Source organism: Sciurus carolinensis, chromosome 8 (assembly GCF_902686445.1).
Source record: "Sciurus carolinensis chromosome 8, mSciCar1.2, whole genome shotgun sequence".
NCBI classification, from domain to species: Eukaryota; Metazoa; Chordata; class Mammalia; order Rodentia; family Sciuridae; genus Sciurus; species Sciurus carolinensis.
This window is the reverse complement of record NC_062220.1, coordinates 26859923-26883864: the sequence shown is the minus strand read 5'-3', so window position 1 is coordinate 26883864 and position 23942 is coordinate 26859923. Positions and strand designations below refer to the sequence as shown.

Sequence of the window (23942 nt, the reverse complement as noted above, 5' to 3'; positions counted from 1 at the left end):
TGATCAATGACTTCCTCTATTTTATTTCAAGTGAGGTGATTATCAAAAAGGATATTATTTGAGATCTTGTAATTTTAAGATTTTTAAAAGTGATTCAAAAATCACAAGTTTAATTTTGCTTTATCTCTATTTGTTAGATAAGTAAAAATCAATTATGAGAAAATTATGCATCATAACCTCAAGCAATGACATTTTGCCAATTTTTCCACATACTGATCTGTCTCATTTTCTACTTTAGAAGTAGATGAAAGAGAAAGCAGTGTCGATTTCCCCAGTAGTACATATGCTAACATAATGAATGGATTCCAGTAATCACAGTTACAAAGAAAGATCACTTGAGGAAGTTAAGATATTTCTCAAAATCTCTTGGTTTCTGGTCAGAGCACAGTGCTAGTACAGAGCCAGCTTTCAAACAGTGCTGAACCCCTTCCTTTGCAATTCACTTATCTCCATTTCATGTGTACATTATTTTCCCATTTCAGATGCTATTCTCTCTCACCAGGACTGTTGGAATCGACTCTTACCATCTCCTGCCTTCAATCTCTCTCCCTCCCATCTTCCAATTACTGTCATAGTCATTTTTCCAAAACACTTTCTTAGCGCCTACTTAGCACTTCGTCATCCTGCTCAAAAAGACTTTTTGGTTCCTTTTTGCTGCTTATGTCACATTCATACAACAGAGCATGGCAAGATTTCAAACGAGCCCAAGTTTACCTTCCTCTCTCATCTTCCAGCACGTACCCATCTGTGCAAACTGTTATCACACATTCTTCCACTATGGAAGCTCCACTTTCTTAGACTGTGCGTGCTCTTCCCTGTCTTTCAACTATTAATAAATTGCTTTGCCTGCCATGAATTTCTTATCCACAGCTCATCCACCTGATGAAATGTTCCTTTCCATTTGTAACTCAAATCAGATATCATTTGCTCTCTGAGTTGTATTTTTTATAACTCCTTTATATTGTTTCCTAAATCTCAGCATTCTGTTATGTTTGTGTGTCTATGTCTCTATCATATCACTAATAGTTGAAATATTGTTAGTAAAACGTTTCTATACCTTTTCTGTTAAGCTATGAATTTGACTATTCACAGGACTACATTTTATTAATCTTTGTGCTCTTGATGCTTAGCTCAGAGTTCTTTTATTAGGTTCCTTATAAGATTCCCAATAAAATATATGTGGGATATATGATTCATAAGAGATAAAAGTGAATATAAACAAGAAAGGCAACAATAAGAAAACTGATAGGTATGTATGTTTTTAAAATATGCCTTGTCTTATTAAAATAATCTTTATCAAAAAAAGAATATGTAGACAATTTAGAGCTGGAAGAGAACTCAGAGATTCAATCATTTTATAAAATGCTCTCATTTAAAAGATGAAGCTAAGAGATTGGAATGGGCTCATACCACAGGAAGAGGGTAGCAGAGCTAGGAAGTCCAGGATCCTGGTACCCAGTCAAGGGGCTATGCCTCCATACAACATATTGTTGGTGGGTTCTAACTAAACACAAAACAAAAATTTGATTGACTTTCTTGTTTCTTCAATATGCATCTGAAAATACAATTATTTCAAATAACATCCTTAGAATATATTCCTAAAATTAAGAAAATATTTAATATGTTGTGATCAAATGATCTTTGAAAAAAATCACAATACCCAATCTTACTAAGCATATTCAAAACACCCACAATAATCACCTTTTCATAATTACTATTTATTATTATTTTTTACACTCAAGTCGCAATGATTATGTTAAGGCACCATAACAAATGTTCTGGAAACACTGTATTACACCTTGAACATGTCTGCTCACCTTGGAAACTGGCATCAACCAACAATTAGCTTTCAATAGCAGCTATTTCCTATTTTATCATTGTTGATTGAATAAGACAGTTATTGTTCTGTTAATTAACATCTAGTGATTAAAGTTGAAGGCCGGGTGTCAGGCATATGTGCTCTTGGCTAACTCCAGGGTAGTTAGCATGTTTCCCTGTTAGTTTGAATTGTTTCTTATTCTTTTTTAATGTTTTTATTAGTGCAGTATAGTTATACATAATAATGAATTCATTTTGACATAATCATGTATGCATGGAATATAATTTGCTCCATTTCCGTCTTCGGTACTTCCTCTTGCCCTCCCCGCTGCTTCCCTCTGCTCCCATTCCTCTCCTCTGCTGGTCTTTCTTCTACTTATTTAGTGGGTTTTTTTAAATTGTTACTTTATAAGATGTACATAAAAGTTAAATGGGCTCTATAAGTAAATTATTATTATTTTAAGTATTTGCAAATTTGATATATGGAAAACTGTTTCTTTACTCATTAATTGGTATTTCTTTGATTATTCATGAGGATTAACCTTTTCAAATATTTATTAACATTTATAGGTTTTGACAATTTATACCTTGGAGATGTCATAATTTATATCAATCTATGCATCTGTTTTGTACTTGATATAAATCAAATTATTCCCTACTTTAATTTGTTTCATAAGTGTGCTTTTTGTAATTTTTAAGAATTTTTTACTAATTTTAAGCTCATCCATTTAAATCAGAAAAACTTTCTCATTTTTCTGTTTTTTAACTAAATCTAAAATAAATTTCATCTTATGTGAAGAAATTGTCTCTCAATTTCACTGAATATTGGTAAACAATTGAAAAAATGTCCTTTCCCACTTATTTTTATTATTTGCTATTTTTAGATATAATTAGAATAGAGTGCATATATTATATATTATACATACATGGGGGTGCAACCCATTACTATTTTGATCCCATTTTTGTGGTTGAACATGATGTGAAGATATACTGGTCGTGTATTCATATATGAGTATGGGAAAGTTATGTCCAATTCATTTTACTGTTTTTCCTATTCCCACCACCCCCTTTCCCTTCAGTTCCCCTTTGTTTAATCCAATGAACCTATACTTCCCCTCTAGCCTTTCCCGCTTATTTCTTTTTGTGGGGAGGGGTGGCGAGTATAGAACTCAGGGGCACTCAACCACTGAGCAACATCCCCAGCCCTATTTTGTATTTTATTTAGAGACGGGGTCTCACTGAGTTGCTTAGCACCTCACTTTTGCTAAGGCTGGCTTTGAACTTGCAAACCTCCTACCTCAGTCTTCCATGCTGCTGAGATTACAGGCATGCACCACCAAGTCCAGCTTTTCCCACTTATTTCTAAAGCTATCTTTATCACATGATAAATTCATATATAGACACATATGCATGTGTAAAATTATTTGTTTAGGGTCATTATGTAATTCTGACTATTTCTTTCTGGTTTCATTTTTATGTCTCTTCTGGTACTAGTTAATATTATATTGATTATTATAATTATTGTAGTTTAACATGTAGCTTAAATGTTAAATGTTTATTGGGAATAATTTTTTTTTTCAAAATCATCTTATTTTATGTACTTATTCTCATCATTAAAATTTAAAATATTATTTATCTAAAATTCCAAAACATATTCCTTCTTTATTTCTCTTGGAACTGCACTAAGCACACATACAAATTTATTCAGAAAGGGTTAACTTTTTTTATATAATTAGCTTTGCATCTATCAACAAGGAATTTCTCCCTCCATTTTTCAAATGAGTTGTACATCTGTCAACAAAGTTGTCTTCATATAGGTCTCTCAATTATTTGGTTCAATTTGTTGCAAGATATTTTAAATATTTTCTGCAAAGGAAACAGAGTTCCATTTCATAAAAGTTAGTCAATGACTTCTTACTGGTATGTAAGAAAGTTCTTAATATTTTCATATTAATTTTGTATTGGATTATCATTCTAAAATAAGTACTTTTAAGTTTTTTAAGTTTATCATCCTTAGAGCAAATTATTTGAACATAATCATAATATTAATTTTCCTTTTTAGTGGTAATTTTTGTTTCATGCTTTATTATATTGGTTAAAATATACAGAATATTAATAGTAGGGTTAATAGGTCTAATCCATCCATTTAATTGAAATAGCTAAAAATATGTAATTATAGTTGGAGATATACTTTATTGCATTAAACTTTTATTCCCTTCCTAGTTTGTTTTGTACTTATAATAGAAATGAGGGTTATATTTTAGTCAAATGACTTTAAATTATATTATGATATGCTAATTATCTTACTTGACCTATTAGCATGGTTATAGTACATTTCATGATATGAAGCTATATTTATTTCTTTTAGATAGCTTAAATATATTTTATGCAAACCAATTTGCTTCATAATCACACTATAATGTTTAGAGGACTCTCAAAATTTTAAGTTCTTAAAATCAATAAGGTTTCTTTAAAAAAAAAAAAAAAAAAAAAAAAAAGCAAATGTTGATAAAAGCCATCTTTATACCAGTCCCTGGGGTCAGAAGATTGAGCATTGAAATGGTGGGACGGCAGGATTTAGGAGCTGCCTTACCCCTTGTGCTGTCAGGGAATTCAACATGTGTGAGGGCTGACCTCACCTAACTCCAAAGCTGATTGCTCTTTTGTGTTCTCATAGATATTCTTATTCTTAAAGGGGTCTTATGAAGCTCATAAGGTCTCTGAACCTACTTGCCTCTAGTAGGTAGGTACCATTCCTCTTAGGTTTCTACCTTTCTGCTCCATTATAACTTTCCCTAGATAATGCTTAGATGAACTTCCAAAATGACTCCTTCATCCTCAAGGTGTGACCCATGACAACCAAGTTTGTACAACTTGCTCCTGACCACTGATAATTTGGAGCAGATCTGATACCCAACCAAAGTTTATTGATGAGATTCAAGCTTCTAAGTAGTTGGAATTCAGAGTTTGAAAAAATAGCTTAGTATCAGCAGGTGTCCTGAACGAAGAATAGCTAAATTCTAGCAGTGTAGGGGGCTCTGTGCTGCACCAGAGAGCTAGAAGTAGAGAGAATCAGTATAAAGAGTTCTAGACAGTGCAGAGAGACATACAGAAAGATGTTTGGGTTTCTTTCAGGTTTACCTTTCCTAGAACCAGTTCTTTTCTTAGACCCTTTTATATTCTGCAATGGTTTGTCTTGACACATATTATAAATTCTATTAGCATAATTAAGCAAGCTTAAATTGCCTTTTGTTACCTGCAATCAAACAAACCAAATTAATATGCCATTATGCTTGACTTACTCCTGACGTGAGCTCAACTTTAGGTAAAAGGAGTGGAGAGATATCTCGAGAATTCTCGACACTTTTTCTTTATGATAAATAAGGTTTTCATAGCAACAGAAAAATCTTTGATTCCATACAAGATGTATAGTATTAATATTTTATTGCCTTGGAGTAAGGAGTTGACACAGTTGCTTAAGTTCCTACAAAAAAAAAATCTGAACTCCTTTTCTTTATTTTATGTTTTTCTTTTTGATAAATCTTAGGATTTAAAAAATTTATAGAAATAGCATTTTGTTCAAATAGTAGCAATAGAAGTAATCCTAAAAAGTCAAGTCGTTGTTTTCCTCTGGCTTCCCAAGTAGAGAGGAGAGGTTGAGAAAACTTGTAAGGAAAACACCAGTGATTCTAAGCCTGTCATGATTCTGAATGTGCTTGCAATACAGATTCAGGAGATGGGAAGGCAAAATTTTCAGGTAATGATAAAAACCAGTTTGAGTATTAAAATCAATCAAACCTCCTTTGCAGCTTATATTTTTGTTGCAAAAAGTAACTTTAGTTTCTTAGTTTAGTTATTTGACTATTTCAAATATGAATTGTTAAATAGTTATTTAAATAGTTATTTGTATGAGACAAAATTTTGGACTGAAATACTAATGCTTTATCATTTCAGTTCTATTATGCTCTTCATATTGTCAAACAATACTCTGGAAGAAACATGATTTTTTAAACTGAGTATTTTTAAACCATTGCTGAAGTAGGCATACCACATCCCTGCTTACTGATTTTTAAACATGATTCCCTTTTACACCAATTGTCTGTGCAGCATTCAGTAGCTTGGACTGCTTTATCTCCTGCTCTTATAAACTAGAAGAGTCTTCCTCCAAACGTGACATAGTTTTCTATCTTGACTAAAAGTGATCACAAACAGCAATATACCACTAATATTAAAAAGAAATAGTTTAAAGCCCTTGTATTAATATGAAATAGTTTAACATCATCTACACAGAAATAGCACTTCAGCACAGCCACTATTCAATATTTAACTGGGCATTACTAAATAATTCCATGCAATGGGTCAATTTAAAAAAAAAAATTATTTAAGAGAACACTGTGTAGCTCACTGATCCCAACAGACACTGGAAGCCACACTGTGCAACATTCATAGTAGCCCTGTGAAGCCCGTTCCTTTGACAACTGATAATAGTATACTAAGATCTTTCAGTGTATAATATCGTTTTTGTTTTGTGTATGGTAAGCAGCCCTGCCTGGGTCTAGCTGAGCACATCTGGGCTCTTTAGGAAATTAAAACTGGTCCTGAGGAAAACTTGGTGTGCCAACAGCCCCTGCACTTCCAGTCTTTAGGAAGTAGGCTGGCTGTCCTCCAGATGAGAATACTTGTCACCAACAATCCACTCCACAACTATCCAATTAACAACACAACGTAGTTATTTGCTAGATATCCAAAAACAAATTCTAAACATCTACTTACAGCAAAATCCCTGCAAAAATCAATGATATATAAGTTCATGGGACAGAAGTGAGTTCCATACACAGCTTCTGGGACCCTTCAAGGTACCACCAAGACCAGAGAACAGGACTGAAAAGTGCATTGGCCAGGGTTATTCCAATCCCTTAAACTGGGCAGCTCTTACTTCAACTGATCAAAATGTCAGATTTATGAGTAGGAAGCTTTGGAAAATAAAATTTTAAAATCAGAGTATAATGAAGATGTTCTTCATTTATTCTTCACAGAGTATGGTTCATCCCATATCATCAGAGTGCAAAAGAGCTATAAATCTAGATCAAGGTAGGCTGTCTTCCTCCTCCTTGAAAACACCTTTAATGAAGTATCTTTGGTGTTCCGAGCATTACATTTCATAGTTTGATTGTGGGTACAGGTGCAAAACAGCTGAAGAGGAGGTTTTGACTTCTGCTGTACGATTTTTTTTAAATAGCATTGCTCATTTTACTGTCAAAGTCCCATATGATACCTTTTCTTTTAGAAATAATTTCCAAGAAAATTCATTCTCTTTTGAAAAATAGACTTCCTATTATGGTATAATTTTCATAGCAGGTCCCTTTATGCTTTGACTGCTTAGGAAGCTCAAAACTAACACAGCCCCTGATTTTAGTTATGATATTCATTTCTTTCTCCTGTAATGGTTTTGATGGTATACGCCTATTACCTTTTCTTTTTAAATTATAAATAGGAAAAGTATTAATAATGAAGGAACATTAATAAATAAGCCAATAATGAAATAAAATAATGATAAACATCCTGAAAATTACTGAAAATCAAGAGAATGATATAGTCCATGATAATTTACCTATGTTCATGCCTCTCTCCCTGTATCATCAGCTACTGGAATACAGGCAAGTCTAAAGCCTGGCAAAATAAATCTCCAAGGAGTTCAAAGAAATTCAAGTTCATACAGTAAAATTCGAGTATTTTTCATGACCCTCCTCTGTTAGTATACTTAATCTTGCATCAGACACAGTGCTGTTGTGCTTTAGTGGGTTCCCACTACTTTTCAGGTAAAGAGCAAACATTAAGAATTACCTAAAAGACCTCACATGGTCTCATATCACCCTGCCTCCTGCTCTACCCTTAGACGTGCAGCCATTTAAGATTTCATCTGTCTATAACTCCCTAGATCAAAGACATTTCCCTCACTCTCAACACTAATTCCAGCACATCGTCTTTTGTAGCATTCATTGTAGGTTATCTAATTATATTTTGGGGTGTTTATTTGGTATTTAAGCTCCCAAGAAACTCTAAATCCCCTTTAGTCTATTTTCACCAGTAATATATGTTTAGCACATTTCATAATGCTGAGCACAGTATATGTGCTCAATTAAACATCTTGACTGAATTAATGAAGTATTGTATTTGCTTCTCTGTCCATTAGTGGATTGAAAGAAAGCATATTATGGAAGGAACCATGCCTAAAGGTAAGCACAGCAGTGGTACTCTGATAATTTAGAAGGGGATATAAAACCTATGAAAAGTGGACAGGAGAACTCAGAGATCATTGGTGTCTAGAGGCAAATTGTCTTAATAGCCATTAGACATGCAGACATTCTTTAATAGTCCATAATAGCACCATTATATTACAGTATAGCATAATAATTGGAGTCATCAAGGAAGGGTTAGGTTTTGATCTATGGTTAAGATAGAAGGGAAATTAGTAATTCACCTTTAAAATGTTTTCATCAGTGCTTCTTTAAAAAATTTCCCTATCTGAAGGTGAGTTGCACTTATTGAGAAAATATACTCATTTGCATTCCTCTTCCTACTTCCTAACACTAATGGATAAATGAAGTGTTCCCAACCTCACATTAGGATAAATAACTTTACATTGTAGCAATCCTCTTTTGCTCCATTTGATAACTGCATGAAAATTATTTTCAAACTTTCCTTAGTGTTTATATTAATGAAAGAATTAATGCCATGTAATGATTCTCAAAAATTCTGCTAGAAAAGAGAATATTCTGTGTTGAATGTAAAACAAATTCTGCCTTATGTTGCCTGAAAAAAAGCAAAAGAAGAAATTTCCACTTGAATTCTAAATTGAAGATGACCTTGTGCTTTTCTGAGAAAGGCTGGCAGCTGAGGTCGCTGGAGTGTATTGTGATAGACAGTGCAGCGCTGTGCGTGGCTCAGAGGCATGTCCATTGTGCGGATTACAGCCAAACTGAAAGAATTAGACAGCTCAGAGCATTCTATCATTTCATTTGAAAATAATGGTCAAAGTCATGGGCAGCAACCATTACAACTCTCATGAAAGAACAGCAGCATTCAATAATTCCATCACTTCAGACAGACAGTTTGAAGTGGCTCTTCCCTACCTAATACTGTGAATCCAGGACATTCTGTAACAGCTTCCTGTGACAGTCACAGAAGCAACATTTCTGCTTCTACAGTAGGAAAATCCTATCTACAAAGCATTGTATGCAGCTCTTTGCTTCGGACTGCTAAATCATTGAGAGAAATACAAGGAAAGAAAAGAAGACACAGAAACTTAACACTACAGAGTATAAATATAGAGCAACTCCAGATCATCCATTTTCCTCAATTTACTATTTAAAAACCTTAAAGTGAGTTTCAAAACAAAATGTCTATAATCTTTTCTCTAATAATGGCATGAACAAAACATTTTCAAATGAATTTAACCTGTTGTCAATGGTTTTGAATGAGCCTTCTAAGTGGTTTCTGAAATAGCAATATTTAAGTAGAATATTTTGATTGATAGAGGCTTATTTTTAACTTTTGCTTCTTTCAGGAGCAGATTAATGGTAGCACAAAAAATATGTTGCGATTTAAAAGCAGGTGGAAAAACTCACACTTCTGATTAAAAAGGAGAACTGTTTCTAATCCTGTGCTTTCCACTCTGCCTGAGTATCTTCTATATATAGGGAGGACAAAAACCTCCTGTCACTTCTAAAGCATTTAGAGACCACAAAAAAAAAAAAAAAAGTTGCAACTTACCATTAAAATTTACAGCCCTAATATAACCAAGTAGCTCCTTCCCATCAATGGTGCTCATCCGTGGGCAAAGGCCAATGTATCCAGGACAGAGATCTTTGTGCATATTGTGCAGGGCATAAGCCATGGAATATACTGCATCGATTACAAATTGGACCTTCCCTTCCTGTTCATAAGATGAATCCCGAGCGATTCTCTCTAGTCCTGTAAAAATAAAAGGAAAACCATCAATTATCATTGTTAGATATCAACAAAAGATGGCATTAGCATGAAGATTTCCATCATCTGAGGTACAAGGTATATTTAATGAAACACAAACTATCTGATTTTACTTCTGATTAATTCTATATTATTGAGTTTTGTTGTTGTTGTTGTTTGATTTTTTTTTTTCAGTGCTGGGGACCAAATCCAGGACCCTGCACATGCTAAACAAGCACTCTACCATGGAGCTGTATCCCCAGCCTCCCATTCAAGTGCTTTGTTTTGTCTTGTTTTGATTTGTTTTGGGTACCAGAGGTTGAAACCAGTGGCACTTAACCACTGAATCAAATCCCCAGTCCTTTTTATTTTTTTTTAATTTTTGAGACAGGGTCTCACTAAGTTGCTGAGACTGGCTTGAACTTTGCATCTGCCCACCTCAGCCTCCCAAACCACTGGGTTTACAGGTGTGCACCATTGCACCCAGCTTCGTAGTTAGGTTTTTAACTGCGTATTTAAATTTTTCTTTAGAAATAGCAGAAACTATTTCATTAGCAACAAAAAGATAAAAAATAAGAAAAGGATAGTTTCACTATCTGTATGTTCACCTTATTGAATCTCATTATATTATACATTGTAGTAATTATATAACATTTTGATAGTGACTTGATCTTTTAAGTAAAAGGTATAGAATGTCATCCTTTTTGTCTATCTCAGCTCCAAGATCATCATTTGATTAGTAGCTCAAAGTAAGTTCTCCCCACTTCAGATCTATTCTTGTTTTGAATATGCTCTATTTGGGAGCTTTTTTTATAACTATTATATGACAATGTATCCTTAAGTGACTCTGGTTATCTTTAAAAGAATCATTCAATTTATTTTCTCTTTGAACTCAATTTTCTATTTAAATTTTCTATTAAAAAGATGTAGATCTCTCAAAATGAATGTCAGTCAGAGTAATTCTGCTTGTGTTTAGACATATAGGGGGCTGAGAATATCTTTAGGCTAGTATTTATCATTGAATATGTACTAGAAGCATAGAATTTTAAAAATGGAAGGTAAATTAGAGCTCAACTATAGCACTGGAGAATACCTTTTGGCTGTTGTTTAATATGTACTAGAAGCATAGAATTTTAAAAATGGAAGGCAAATGAGAGCTCAGTTATGAACCAACTTTCTTATTTTGCAGATGAGGAAACTGAGACACATGGAGATTATAGTTATATGAGTAACATAAAGCAGATTCATGAAGAATCCCTAAGTATCAGGCTGAAAGCCCAATATTCTCACCACCCCTAGGGGAAAAAATTAGCGAATGGGAAGAATTAAGGGGCATTAAGGAAAGACTCACAATAGGACCTTAACGGTTCATTAAGAGAACAAAACCAGAGCCTCTTCCACATCCTCCCCAAAACTTTCACATCAGTTACACATGGAGAAAGAAAAATCAAGTACTTGAAATTTTCTCATGGATGTTAGTTCTAAATCTATAATAAATCCAACAAATATTTGTTATTTTAATAATGCAAAGATGTGCTAAATTTAGAGTTGAATTTAAATGACTGTTTTATATTTGGGTATTTATATTCTGATAAAATCATTTACTTTCTTCAGTTACTCATTTTTATTCATCTAGTCATTGCCTATTTCCCCCTCTGTTCTTAATCACCTGTGAAACTCTGTTCCTTTCAGTGCTGCTGACTGGTGTTCTAGTTTCTTCAGTCCATCATGTTGCTGAATTCTGTTCCTCCCTTTTAACATGGATTTTCTGATTTTTCTCATGTCTCAGCTACCCATTCTACACGAGGCTGTTTCTCAACCTCAGAATCTGTTCATTCTCAACACTGTCAACTATTACTATTTCTATGACCTAGAAATATAAATTGGAATCCAAAATGTTATAAGTCCAAAACAATAGAATCAATTTATAGTAATCAACTTAATTCATTTTGGAAATTAGCTTTTTGGAAGATTCGTTTTCTGTGCCTTTCTTATCACCTCATTGCCAGGCTCACATTTTCAATCACCTATCATATTTCCAGGTAATCTGATTCTAAGTCACACTCAATATCTAAACTCAGGCAATCATTTTAGAGAACTGCATCATTATTTCCCTAAAACTTCCTATTGAGACTTTTGTAGATTTGGAGACAAAGAAGATCAGTTCACACAAAGAGCATCTTCAAAGTTTCAAAAGTCATGTTGTCTCCTTCAGTTTACTCTAGTTACAAAACCTGAGCTCATGTCCATGCAGATACAGGAACATTGCTCTGACCCTCTCTATGTTTGACTTTTATCTACTGAGTCCTCAGACAAAACCAGTCTGTCCAGAATCTCATGAAGTTGTTTGTGAAAACACCCCTTTTGACTCCTGCCTAAAACTTCTCTCTTAAGTTTTAACCACAAAATAGACTATTCATAAATAAATATTGAAGAATAGTTACAGAAACTAAATAGATTCAGCTACTTTTTATAAACTTTTACCTAGTTACCAACCACTCTGGTTAATTCAGGACTGAGCAGTTTCTCAGGACATGGTACCAAAACCTAAACAGTCCTGGAAAAGCCAGGATGTTACTGATGAAAAAGGAGGAAAGTTACAAGGAAAATTAGTGATGGAAACTTAAAATAACTACTTGTAAGATAGGTCCCTGAATCTCAGTGGATACCCCTGGGTTTCATTAACATTGCATCACTAAACCTAATAACTAAAAAGGAAGATGGTGAGGCCTAGAGCAGTTGTTCTTATGCTCAGTCATCTACATACAGATTCCTGAGTTCCAACCTATATTGGCCACATCAGAGCTTCCTGACTTGGGCATGAGAAGAATCTGTCATTTCAAACACAGCCCCAGACTCATTCATAGACCAGTTTTTGGAAACCACCATCCTTCAATATCTTAATCAATATATATTTACTGTTTAGAGATGATTTCATGGTATTGGAGTATCAAAATGAAAATAATTTTTTTATGGTATGTGCAACTAGAAGAAAATCTCATCAACTCCTCCCCACTTTCCCTTTAGATAGAGACACACAGACCCTCCCTTAGTTTCTCTGGGGAATTGGTTCCAGGACCCCAGAATATTTGTTATTCAGGGATGCTCAAGTCCTTCATATATAATGGTATAATATATGCATATAACCTATACCGATCCTTTAAATTATCACTAGATTATTTATGATACCGGATACAACATAAAGGCTATATGAACAGTTATGCTTCAGTAGTTAAGGGACAAAGACAAGAAAAACTAAGCTGTACATATTCTATGCAGATGTATTTTTAAAAATTATTTTTGAACCATGGTTAGTTCAATCTCCAGATAGAAAAAAATATATAGATAAGAAGGGTGACTGTATATTTCCCAGTATTTATAAATTTCAAAACTTCTATCATGTCCTTCCTTAGACACTCTTGGAGGCCTGGAGCTGGTTTCAAATGGATGCTAGAAAGACAATAATGATCTGTAAATTAAAAAAAAAAAAAAAAAAAAAAACTCTAAGGAATGAATTGTTTTCTTCTTAAGAGGGTGGAAACAGGTAGGAAGTAATAGAAAAAGAAGAAGCAGGGTGTTGGGGGACACAGGGAAAGGCTCAAGGACAAGGTGGAAAAACTGTGGAGGGACTTTTTAAAACAGATGTCTAACATTCCAGGTTAAAGCTAATTACACTGCTGCTCTGTGAATCTCTCCACTACACACAAACACACACACACACACACACCTCTTGGTGAATATTGCTGTTTATCTGATTTTGCTTTCTTTTGTTGACTTTAAAGAAAAGGATAGGTGGAGGGTTTCTATGTTCCCATTTCTACAGAGCAAAGGGTGGACAGTAAGCATAGAACTGGAAGAAAACACCTAAGCCAAACTGTTTCAATGGAAGCAGAGACGGTGAGAACACTAAGGAAAGTGGAAATTCTATGCCATTCATGGGACACACATCAGAGCTACACAAATACAAATATTTTTATTGTTAAATTTTCTGTGTCCCCAAAATGTCCTGGATTTAATATAATTTTATTTTAATACCATAGCATTGTCTGTCATTCTATAAAAATATTCCTCATCATTTAATAATCAGGATAAATTTATATACAACCCTTTCCTGATAAATTGTAATAAAGAAACTTCAACGTAATAGACACACTACTACTCTTTGGCTTTTCTTAAAAAAAAGTTTCAACCTCATATGTAATGGATTCATATGCACTCTTAAATTCCACACCACTTTATTAAAGAGAGTTATTGAATTTTCACCATTTATTTTCTTGGCTAGTTATAAAATCCAATTCGTTTGTGTGAAGATTATATCCAAGTTTGTGCAGTTTTTTAAGTAAAAATTCAGACGTGTGTCTAGTGACGGTGTCACACATGAATTCACGGACACTATGAGATATTTTATACATACCAGTGTAAGCACAGGGTCACAATTGGAATGAGGTAGGACAGAAGACAGGAGGACAGGTAGAAAGCAGACAACACTAGAGGGGCCGTGATTTAAAATCCACTTTCATATAGACTTAAATCTCACTTTAAAAGTCACTTTCACATACCTTGACCACAAACAACACTATTAAATCAATTATTAGCCCTCATCCACAAGTGCACTAAAGTATTAAACAAAGAAGAAAAGAAGCCCCAGCTCCGTAATGGTCAACATATACAGTTATCCATGAAAGGAAAACTAAAACCACCCTCTTAGATCCTCTTACACGCCCAAATGTGGCTGAGATGCCACTAGTACATTCCTCTCTGAAGCCCCCACTCCTCCTGTCTCTCAGAGTGTGCACTTCTTTCTTTCACTCAGGAAATTCAATCTGCATCTCACTTTGACCCATCCTTAATTTCCTTTCTGCAATGACACCAAGGACCCTCATGGCCTGAGTTGAGGTCCACCTCCATTTTGAGAGAATTCCTCAGGCCCCCTGTCCTGGTGAAAGAAAAACCGAAAGACACTTTTAAATTAAAATAGAAATAGTACATTTCTCTTCAGGCTCATCTAAAGATGAGGTATTTGTTCACTAACACATGAGCCTCAGGATGATACTTAGGATTTTACTGCAACTAGATTTGGATAATCCCTTCCTATATCTGATTCTCTCATTCATCCAAAAGAGGAATTTAGGAAGTTGACAGTGACTTATCAACTTAATTGGTTGTAAACTTTCATTCTGCTATAGTTTTTAAAGTTAGCATTAATGTATTGCTATAAAGTGATAAATATTGTCAAAGGCTGTCAGCCATTCACTTAAAACATGACTGATTGTAAAGTTGTGATGTGTTTTAGTACATAGCTTAAAATTAACAACATATAGCAAAGCATTTACACCATGGGAGATGGAGTTAGCCTCATAAATTTTACAGCAAGATTGTTTGATGTTTTCATTAATGAAATCTCAAACTTCTGACTCTACCTCATATTCCTAGAAAACATAGGAAATTCTTATTGGTTCAAGAAATACCACATGTACTTTAATTAAGGTTTTCACACACTGTAGTGCATCTTCCTGGCTTTTGTTAGGTCTTGTATGAAGGCAAACCAGCTCAAGTTAGCAAAGCTTTGTACACATTAAAATGTGAGTTCCTAAGAAGAGCCCAACAGGAATTTTAAATTCTTGGGTACACACATTATTGTTGCCCAGCTCTGCTTTCTAAGAATTTCCCATTTCTTGGGCTGGTGTTCAGTTTTCTAAACTGAAATGTCAGATGGATATTTTCATTTTCCTGAAATTAGTCACACAAATTTCCAATATTAATGTGGCGATGATCCAATAGGCGTCGTCAATTAAGGGCCACATGAGGAGAAGGAGGAGGAGGAGGGGGGGGGGAGGAGGAGAAATAGTTTATCAGTTGCTTTATTCACAAGAAACCAAACATCCAGTTGATTGCAAATTTTATTACTGTCTCTGCTTGGGGTAGAAATAATCTCAGACTCTAAGCTACAACTGTAGGTTTGAAAATAGTTCCTTTTCTTTTAATTCCTGACTTTTTCTTGAGTATGGAGCAACTACTCTAAAGAATTACATGATTTTCTTGGAGTTGCTGTGGGGACAACGGTAAGGGGAAGAAGAGAATTTGTGAGCCTTATATGAATTAATACATTAATGTGTAGGACCTGATTTAAAAGCCATTCGGAATTCTGCAAAAGTCCCATGCCTCACTAGGGATAACCAGGAATAAGGCTTTCATGCTCCACCTGTGTTTTTCCCAATACTGCACATATATGTTATAACTGCATAGCATGGTGACACTTAAATCAGTGAGAACCACGCCAAGAACTGCACTGTGAACTAAAGAGTAATTGCCATCAAGTAAGCAAACACAGTTCATTTTTTACTGAATGTGATCTGAATTCAAAGATACAATAAATGGAGATTGGGAAAGGAACTTAAGCTTCATGCTCAATTACACAGGAATGTCTCCTGAGCACTAGGATATCCACATAAGTGTGCACCCAACACACTGCAAAGGGATGAAATCATAAGCCCTGAGATAAAGCGGAAAGATTAACTGATGGAAAGAGTTGGTCAAGATAGAGGACTGAACCAGTAGTAAACCTAGATTTGGGCCCCAATGGACAACTTGAAAGGTGTGTGACTCCAGACAAATTCCTGAACCTCACTCTACTGGGGGTCTTCAGCTGGGAACATAGCCTACCGGGACCTCCATATAGGGTTCCCCCTCTCAGTCTGTTGGTGTAGACTGCCTCGTTGTGCCACCATAGGATCCTCAACCATAGTATGAGGTCTCCAAACCACAGAACCTCAATTGGCTGTCCATTCTGTGACTCTGCACTCTGGCTCAGATGCTTCCATCCCAGCTTCCAAGTCTTGAGTCACCAATTTCGTTTTTAAGTATAACAACTTAGATTAGATCATGGAGTGACCTAAATGCTAGACTTAAATATTGAATATTATTCACTTGAAATAGAGAGCCATAGTCAACACTTAAGATTATTGCTGAGAATGATGTACAAAGTGAACTAAAGTAAGCATAAGTTGAAGGTAGAGATGCAAATTGGGAGGCAGACCATGTAGAGAATGGAAATAGGATGAGACAGAGGAAATTAAAAGTTAAGAAGTGAGAGAAAATATATTCCAGATATAAATATGTGTTAATATTTAAAGAGTGTACTAGAACAAGAATCAAAAGCATAGTATAAAAATAATGCAAACTTTTTAGAAATACTAATAAAAATTAACAAATGACAATGCTGGCATTGAAATGTACTGAACAGAGAAATACATTTCAAAAAAAATTTAAGCAATTTTCTGAACTACAAAAAAAAAAATCATCTTGCTTGTGAATTTGGCCACGCACTTGAGATAAAACTGACAAAAGATGGTTGAAATTTACATGCAAGATGATTGGGCATTTGTGGTGAAAGACAAAGGTAATAAAGTTTATAAATTTATACTTACAAAATTATAATAGGGTATTTTAGCCTTGGAGGTGTGTATGTTTATGTCTCTATAGGATTTCTCCATGAAAATAACAAGTTCAAAGGAGAATTCCACACCTAAGGTTCTGCTTTGTGGATTCTACATAGGCTTTGTCAAGGACCTGTAGAGACAGGTGTTTTGGGCTAATGAACTCATTTGAGCCTCTGCCTTTCCTATTTACAAAGGGCAGAGGAAATTGGAAGACAAGGGTCCTTTGCTGAAAATCACCTGCTCTCTACCTTCTTCTGTAATTTAAATGCAGTAGCAAGAACTGAAGGCTCTCCACTGCTTGAGGACACATCAGGAAACACTTGTAAATCAACCACTGAAGAGCTCTAGATCAGCTCACAATAACTTCTCTCCTTTGTGCCTGGCAGGAAATGGAAAGTACTTTAGGCAGGTGCCAGGTGTCCCCTTCACGTGTTAAAATATCCATGAAATGCCCTAGGGTTTCAAAAACACTGAGAAACCTAAGGTAAGTGGCAAATAAGATTAAGAGCTTATCTTCAGGCAAAACAACCAGTTTAAAAGAGACTTTACAGAAGAGCAAGTTATTTCACAGATAGATCCCTAAGTCCCTAAAGAAAGAAAAGGCTGTTTGATTAAATCCAATCATTTGCATTTTTCTACATAATTATCTTAGATCATGCACATAAGAGACAGTATGATTCAAATAACGAATAAAACTATTGCTGATGGTGAAGTTTCTCTCTTTAAAGTATGTTAAAAACATTCCCCTTGAGTTAGTCAGCTTTGCATCACTGTGACCAAAATACCTGACTAGGACAACTTAGAGAAGGGTAAGTTTGTTGGGGGCTCAGTCCAGAGACAGCAAATTCCATTACTCCAAACCTAAGGTGAGGCATCCCATCATAGCGGAAGGGCATGGCAGAGGAAAGCTGCTCACCTGTGGTGGCCAAACAAGCAGAGAGAGAGGAGGAAGGGGCCACAGGAAAGATGCACCCTTCCAGGGAATGCCCCCAGTGACCCACCTCTTCTAGCCATGCTCCACCTGCCAACAGTTACACCCAGTCAGTTCAATCAAACTAAGATAGACATATAAGGTTACAGCTCTCACAGTGTAATCATTTCGCCTCTGATCATTCCCACATTAACACAGGAATGAACTGGGGGACAGCTTGTATCCAGATCATAACACCCCTCTACAGATGAATTCAAGTTTTCCTATCACAATTCCCACTCAGATAAGACTTCTAATGTTTCCCCCACCCAATATGTTATAGTCATTGTAGACCCTGTGGCTTAGCTCAGCATTTGCCTTTAAAAAATACATTTTATTTTTTCTAATTACAAAAGTAATAACACAGTTTGACTAGAAAATAAAATTGTTTAAGGAAAATAAGAACATGTATTAGCTCCCATCTTAGCCACCATATGTTCTGATGCCTTTCCACATTTCTCTTTGCCTTTTTAAACATGTAATATGCTCTTTTTAATATGTTGTATTCACTTCACTTATGAGAACTTCCCTATATTGTAGGAAAAATATAATTTTAATATTGTCTTTAATCTTTAAGACTCATAATTTTAATGGACTTATATCTTTGCATTTAATTCTTTCTTGATTCTCAATGTGATATTTGGGGCAGGGAAAGGGACCCAACTTTATGTTTTCCAAATAGCGAAACAGTTCTCCCAGTGCTATTTATTGAATGTATACCTTTTCCCATTAATGTTCATAAAGTCACTTTTAATATATATCAAATTCTTATAAATTCTTGGATATATATCTGGAGTTGCTGCTATATCCCATTTGTTTCTTAGTATGTCAATACTACATTTTTTACAATTATTGTGATTTTACAGTGTTAGATTCACATCATTGGTTCATTGGTTAGATCATACTCTTTATTTTAATTATTTCTTGACTAGTCTTATTACTTTAAGAAATTGTAGCTTTCATTAGGATTGTATCCATTTTTAAAATTAATTGCAGAAGATTTGACAAATTTATAGTATTGAATTCCCATTTGAGAACATGGAATATCTGTTCATTCAAATCTTTTGGAATCCTCAGTAACAATATCATCCACATTATTTCTTTTTAAATTAATGCCTTGATATTTCTATATTTTGTAGCTCTACAAAATAGGAATGTTTTGATTTGATTTTTAATTGGTTATTCTAGGCATAATTCATACATTTCAATTCAATTTAAATGCTCTTATTTAAATTCTACGTATTTTGGAAGGCACAGATTAAGACCTGCTTCTTCTATATAACAAGGGAAAAATAGAAAAGAGGAAGGGCTCCAGAATGAGACTGATCAAGATTTTAGACCCTACCTTGGGGTCTTGTATTCTTCACTCATACAATGGGAATTTCTACCTTTGTGTGTTGGTTGTGAGAATTAAATGAGATTATGTAGGATATCTGGACCATTATGTAGTAAATAAACAATAACCATTATAAAGTACTCAATCTTCTATAATGTGCAACATTATCCAATTGTACAAATGAAAAAAATCACAACAGAAAGTGAAACCAAGTGTGTAGATTGGTATATTCATTCAATAAAGATGAACAAAGGTAACTTAGGTTAGTCGTTAGGATACCAACCTCATATCTAATCCTCCTGGGTTCAGATCTTAGTATCACCATTAACTAGTGATGAAGCTTTGAGTAAGCCCCTTAACTTGCTATGTTTCAGTTTTATTGTCTGTAAAATGGGGATAATAGTAATGTCTCCCCCATAGGGTGACTGCCATAATTAACTGAGTTAATGTATATGACAGTCTAAAGAGGATGTGGAAAGCCGTTGGCACTACATTATTCTTATAATCAGCTTACTATCATTGCTCATTAAGCTTTGTGATATACTAAGTACCAAGTGGGATACAATAGTAAACAAAAACTGGCCTCGTCCCTTGCATCACAGAGTGACACCAGGGCTAAGATCTGGAGGATAAATGAGAGTGAATTATTAGGTAAGCAAGTTACATAGGAGGAGCACAGAATAGGTGACAACAATGGCGAACACCCAGTGATGGGGAGCAGAAGAGCAGGAAGGGCCAAAACAAGGCCAGGGAGGCTGGGGTGGAGGCAGGAGGCTCTCTCAGGGGAGGGCCAAGAGGGGTCCAGACAGGGACCCTGCCAGCTACACAGAGTCAATTTGTCTTCTTCCTAAGACCAGTGGAAGCCATAAAAGGTGGAATAACCTTATTCCCCATTCAGAATAGCACTGGGTCAGGAGAATAGGAAAGAAGAAGGGAAGCGTGGATGGGAAGGTCATCCAGGAGGTTATTTCATAGGCTGGACAGGAGTGGACAGTGGCATGGGCTGAGGTGGTGAAGAAGGAGGAGAAATGTGAAAGCACTTGAGACATATAAGAAGCTAAAAAAGACAGGATTAGGATATGGGAGCTGAAGCCAAGGTGGAGCTAGGAGTGACTTCTAGGTTCCTGGCTTATATATCTGCACAGGTCCTGATGCTGTTCAGTGAGATGGGCAATGCTCTCTACACCAGAAATGCAGTGTCCCACTAAGAACTACACACTTGCCCAATGGGCAATCAACAGTGTGTCTCTTCCTACTGAGAGAGAGAAATTCTACTAGCTGTCTCTTCCTAAAACTTCTGTGTGCTCCCTTGACTGCCTGATTTGTAGCATTTATATGTTCAGGTTCAAGGATCCAACACTGGGTGTCCTTAGTCAATTATTAACGAACGTCCTGAGTGTAGGGTATGGTGCAGGAACTGGGAAAAGAGCTGGCATAGTAGTTGTTTCTCTGACTGACATGGTTCCACAGCTGACTTCAGGGTGGGCATGCAGATCAGTGGTACAGCACTCACCTACTATGCATGAGGCCCTGAGTCCAACCACCAGTACCACACACACACAAAACAAAACTGACTTCAATCATCCCATTTGCAAGTTCCCAGTACCATTGTCTTAGTAAATATTATAGTCTGCCTTTAATATAAACATAGGAAAGTACAACTTTTCTCCTTTCCATATCTCTAATTTCTCCTCTACACTATCAGCTTCTGACTTCTCTATACTCTTGTCCTTTTCAAAATTTTGTCAACAAGGAAGGAATATTACTGCAGGAATGTTACCAGACCCTAGAACTAGTAATTCATGAAATTGGAATGCCCTTGAAAAATGACTAAAAATCATCCCCATCTACTTTCTTTGTACTTTGTGACATACCCTATGAGTGATTCTTGATCACAAACAGTACATTTTCAAAATTAAGAAAAGAGAAATCAAGCACATCACAAAAGTACCAGGAAGCGAGGTTTCTTGAAACCTTTATTGCAGTAATGAGATAGGTGTTGTGTGTTAATATACACCATAAATCATTAACCTGGAATGCAGTTTTAAAAAGTTTGAAACTCAGCTGGGCACCATGACACATGCCTGTAATCCCAGGGACTGGGGAGGCTGAGGCAGGAGGATCGTGAGTTCAAAGTAAGCCTCAGCAAAAGTGAGGTGCTAAGCAATTCAATGAAACCCTGTCTCTAAATAAAATAGGGCTGGGGATATGGCTCAGTGGTCAAGTGCTCCTGAGTTCAATCCCCACACTCCCCCTTCAGAAAAAAAATTTTGAAACTCACTAGCTTGTTTCAAGTCTCTTATTTTACAAATGCTGAAACTTGGACAGAGGGACCCAGGGAGTTTCCCAGTTCCAGCAGCTCATGGCAGATCCAGGAAAGGATTCCCAAATCACCTAATTCCATGACTTTCCCTTTATGCCATGCTGCTTCTTTTTGGTCACACTTTCTTTCTTGTTTTAATTACATTCTATTGATGATAAGCAAAATTTGAAGGAGTTTCTAAAAGAGTTTTCCCATGAGGAATTAAAAGCCTTGAAGGAATAAATGAATTATGAAAAGAGATGAGTAACAGGAAGGTCTGAGTTACGTAAAAGTTGTCTCAAATCAATGAAAAATTGTATCAGGGAAACCAACAACAGAGAACCATGTTTTTTGGTTGAAACGGCAAAAGCAAAGAATTTTGTAATAGATACTTAAATTTAAAAAACAAAGACTAAAAATAGATTTACTATAAGATGCATATGCTTTAAATAAAAATTTGATAGCATCTGTGTGTAGTACTGGATCACTCAGATGAAACAAGAAAACAATTGTTGACTGTACGGCATGGTCCAATCCTCTGGATGACTGACTAGGTCTTTCACTTTTCTTCCCAATTTTAGGGGTCACTGCACAGGCGTAGGTATAATGCCAGTGCCTGATTAAAGCAGGTCACAATCTGTCTGGGAGAGTTTCAGTGCCATCCTTCACAGGGACAGGGACTAGACAAGATGACCTCTCTTGTTGCCTTCCAATTAATTCAGTTGGCCTCTGCTTCTATCAGACATCTTCAGGGATGCAAACGGAACCCTCACTCCAACTCCTCAACAGGAATCAGTAAACGCAGAGGCTGCAGACTGTGTTCAATGGATAAGCAAGATCCATCTTTCATACATAATTATTTTTTTTAATTTATAGCTTGTTTCCAAGTATTATTTCCCCAATAATCTAAAACCTCATGGAGGACAGGAGCTAGATCTAACTCCTCTGAGCCCTTGCTGGGCCTGGTAGAGAACCCTAATACATATTAGGTTAATATCAACATTTGTAAACTGACCTGAACTGGATTTCTTGATAAAAAGTGTAAATAAATAAGATAGTCCCAATTAGCTTTCCAACCCTTTCAAATATTCTGTGAAGTACCATGCTAGGAAACTTCTATAAACACTAAATTATAACTATAAAACATTAATCAAATAAACTAAATTCATGCCTTCTATATTTTGCTCATCAAAGGTAAGTCAGAAGAAGTATTTGTTTTTGTTTGTTTTTTTCTCTTCAAATGGACCAACAGGACAATTTCCATAATAGAGGAAATAGATCATCTGAGACTAACCACATTAGACAGTGTTAAAACAACAGATCCAGGATAAGCTAAGTGCTCATATGACAGCTTATTTCAAACTCTCAGAAATCAGCAACCTATGATTGTATTTCAACACTTCCCAAATAATCAATAAAACATCAGTATTCATTAAGCAGAACTCATACATAGCATTGCCTGTGATCAAAAATTGTGGCTTTTGATTAAAAATTTAACTAACAATGGAAAGGGAGTGAATTAATTTTACAAGTCTTTCCTAAAAGGAAATCTAATATACAATATGATATTCTTCCACAGTACATATGAACCAAATTAGAGTCCTTGGCTTATCTCTAGATTCCATCAGGATACATCCAGAAAACATTCGAAAACAGAAGTGGAATTCTGACCCAGGAAGAACTGAATCAACAACCAAGGATCTGTTTTGACAACAAACCCTGGTTTCACCTTGAGAGATGGAGCAAGACCTATTAGACTCTCTCATTATTACCCTTGTATGCAAATGCAGAGAAAAAAATTGAAAATATTTTCATCTTTAAACTTTCCATGCATGAAAACTCAAAAAAGAATTGAAATATTTTCGCCTTTTAACTTTCATCACATGCTTTGAAGATCAAAACACATTTTGTGAGGAAAAATTATAAATAGAAATTTGATAAATTTAGAATTAATGTGAAAATCATAGCCCTAGATATACTTTATATTTATTTCTAACAAATCTGTTTTCCCCAGTGATTTATTTTTGCTACCAAAATTATGTCACTGGCACCAAGGACTAGATAGAAAATAGAGGAGACATGATAAAAGAAACATTTAGATATAAAGGT

At 35.3% G+C, this 23942-nt stretch overlaps 1 protein-coding gene across 2 annotated transcripts in view; it reads right to left on the bottom strand.

The window, feature by feature from the left end:
- Grm8 (glutamate metabotropic receptor 8) overlaps positions 1–23942 on the bottom strand; it is a 758935-nt gene that overhangs the window by 268296 nt on the left and 466697 nt on the right. For both annotated transcript variants that reach the window (XM_047561191.1, XM_047561188.1), the window contains exon 7: positions 9592–9792. In XM_047561191.1, the coding sequence (XP_047417147.1) occupies positions 9592–9792 (201 nt within the window). The remainder of the gene's footprint in view (positions 1–9591; positions 9793–23942) is intronic.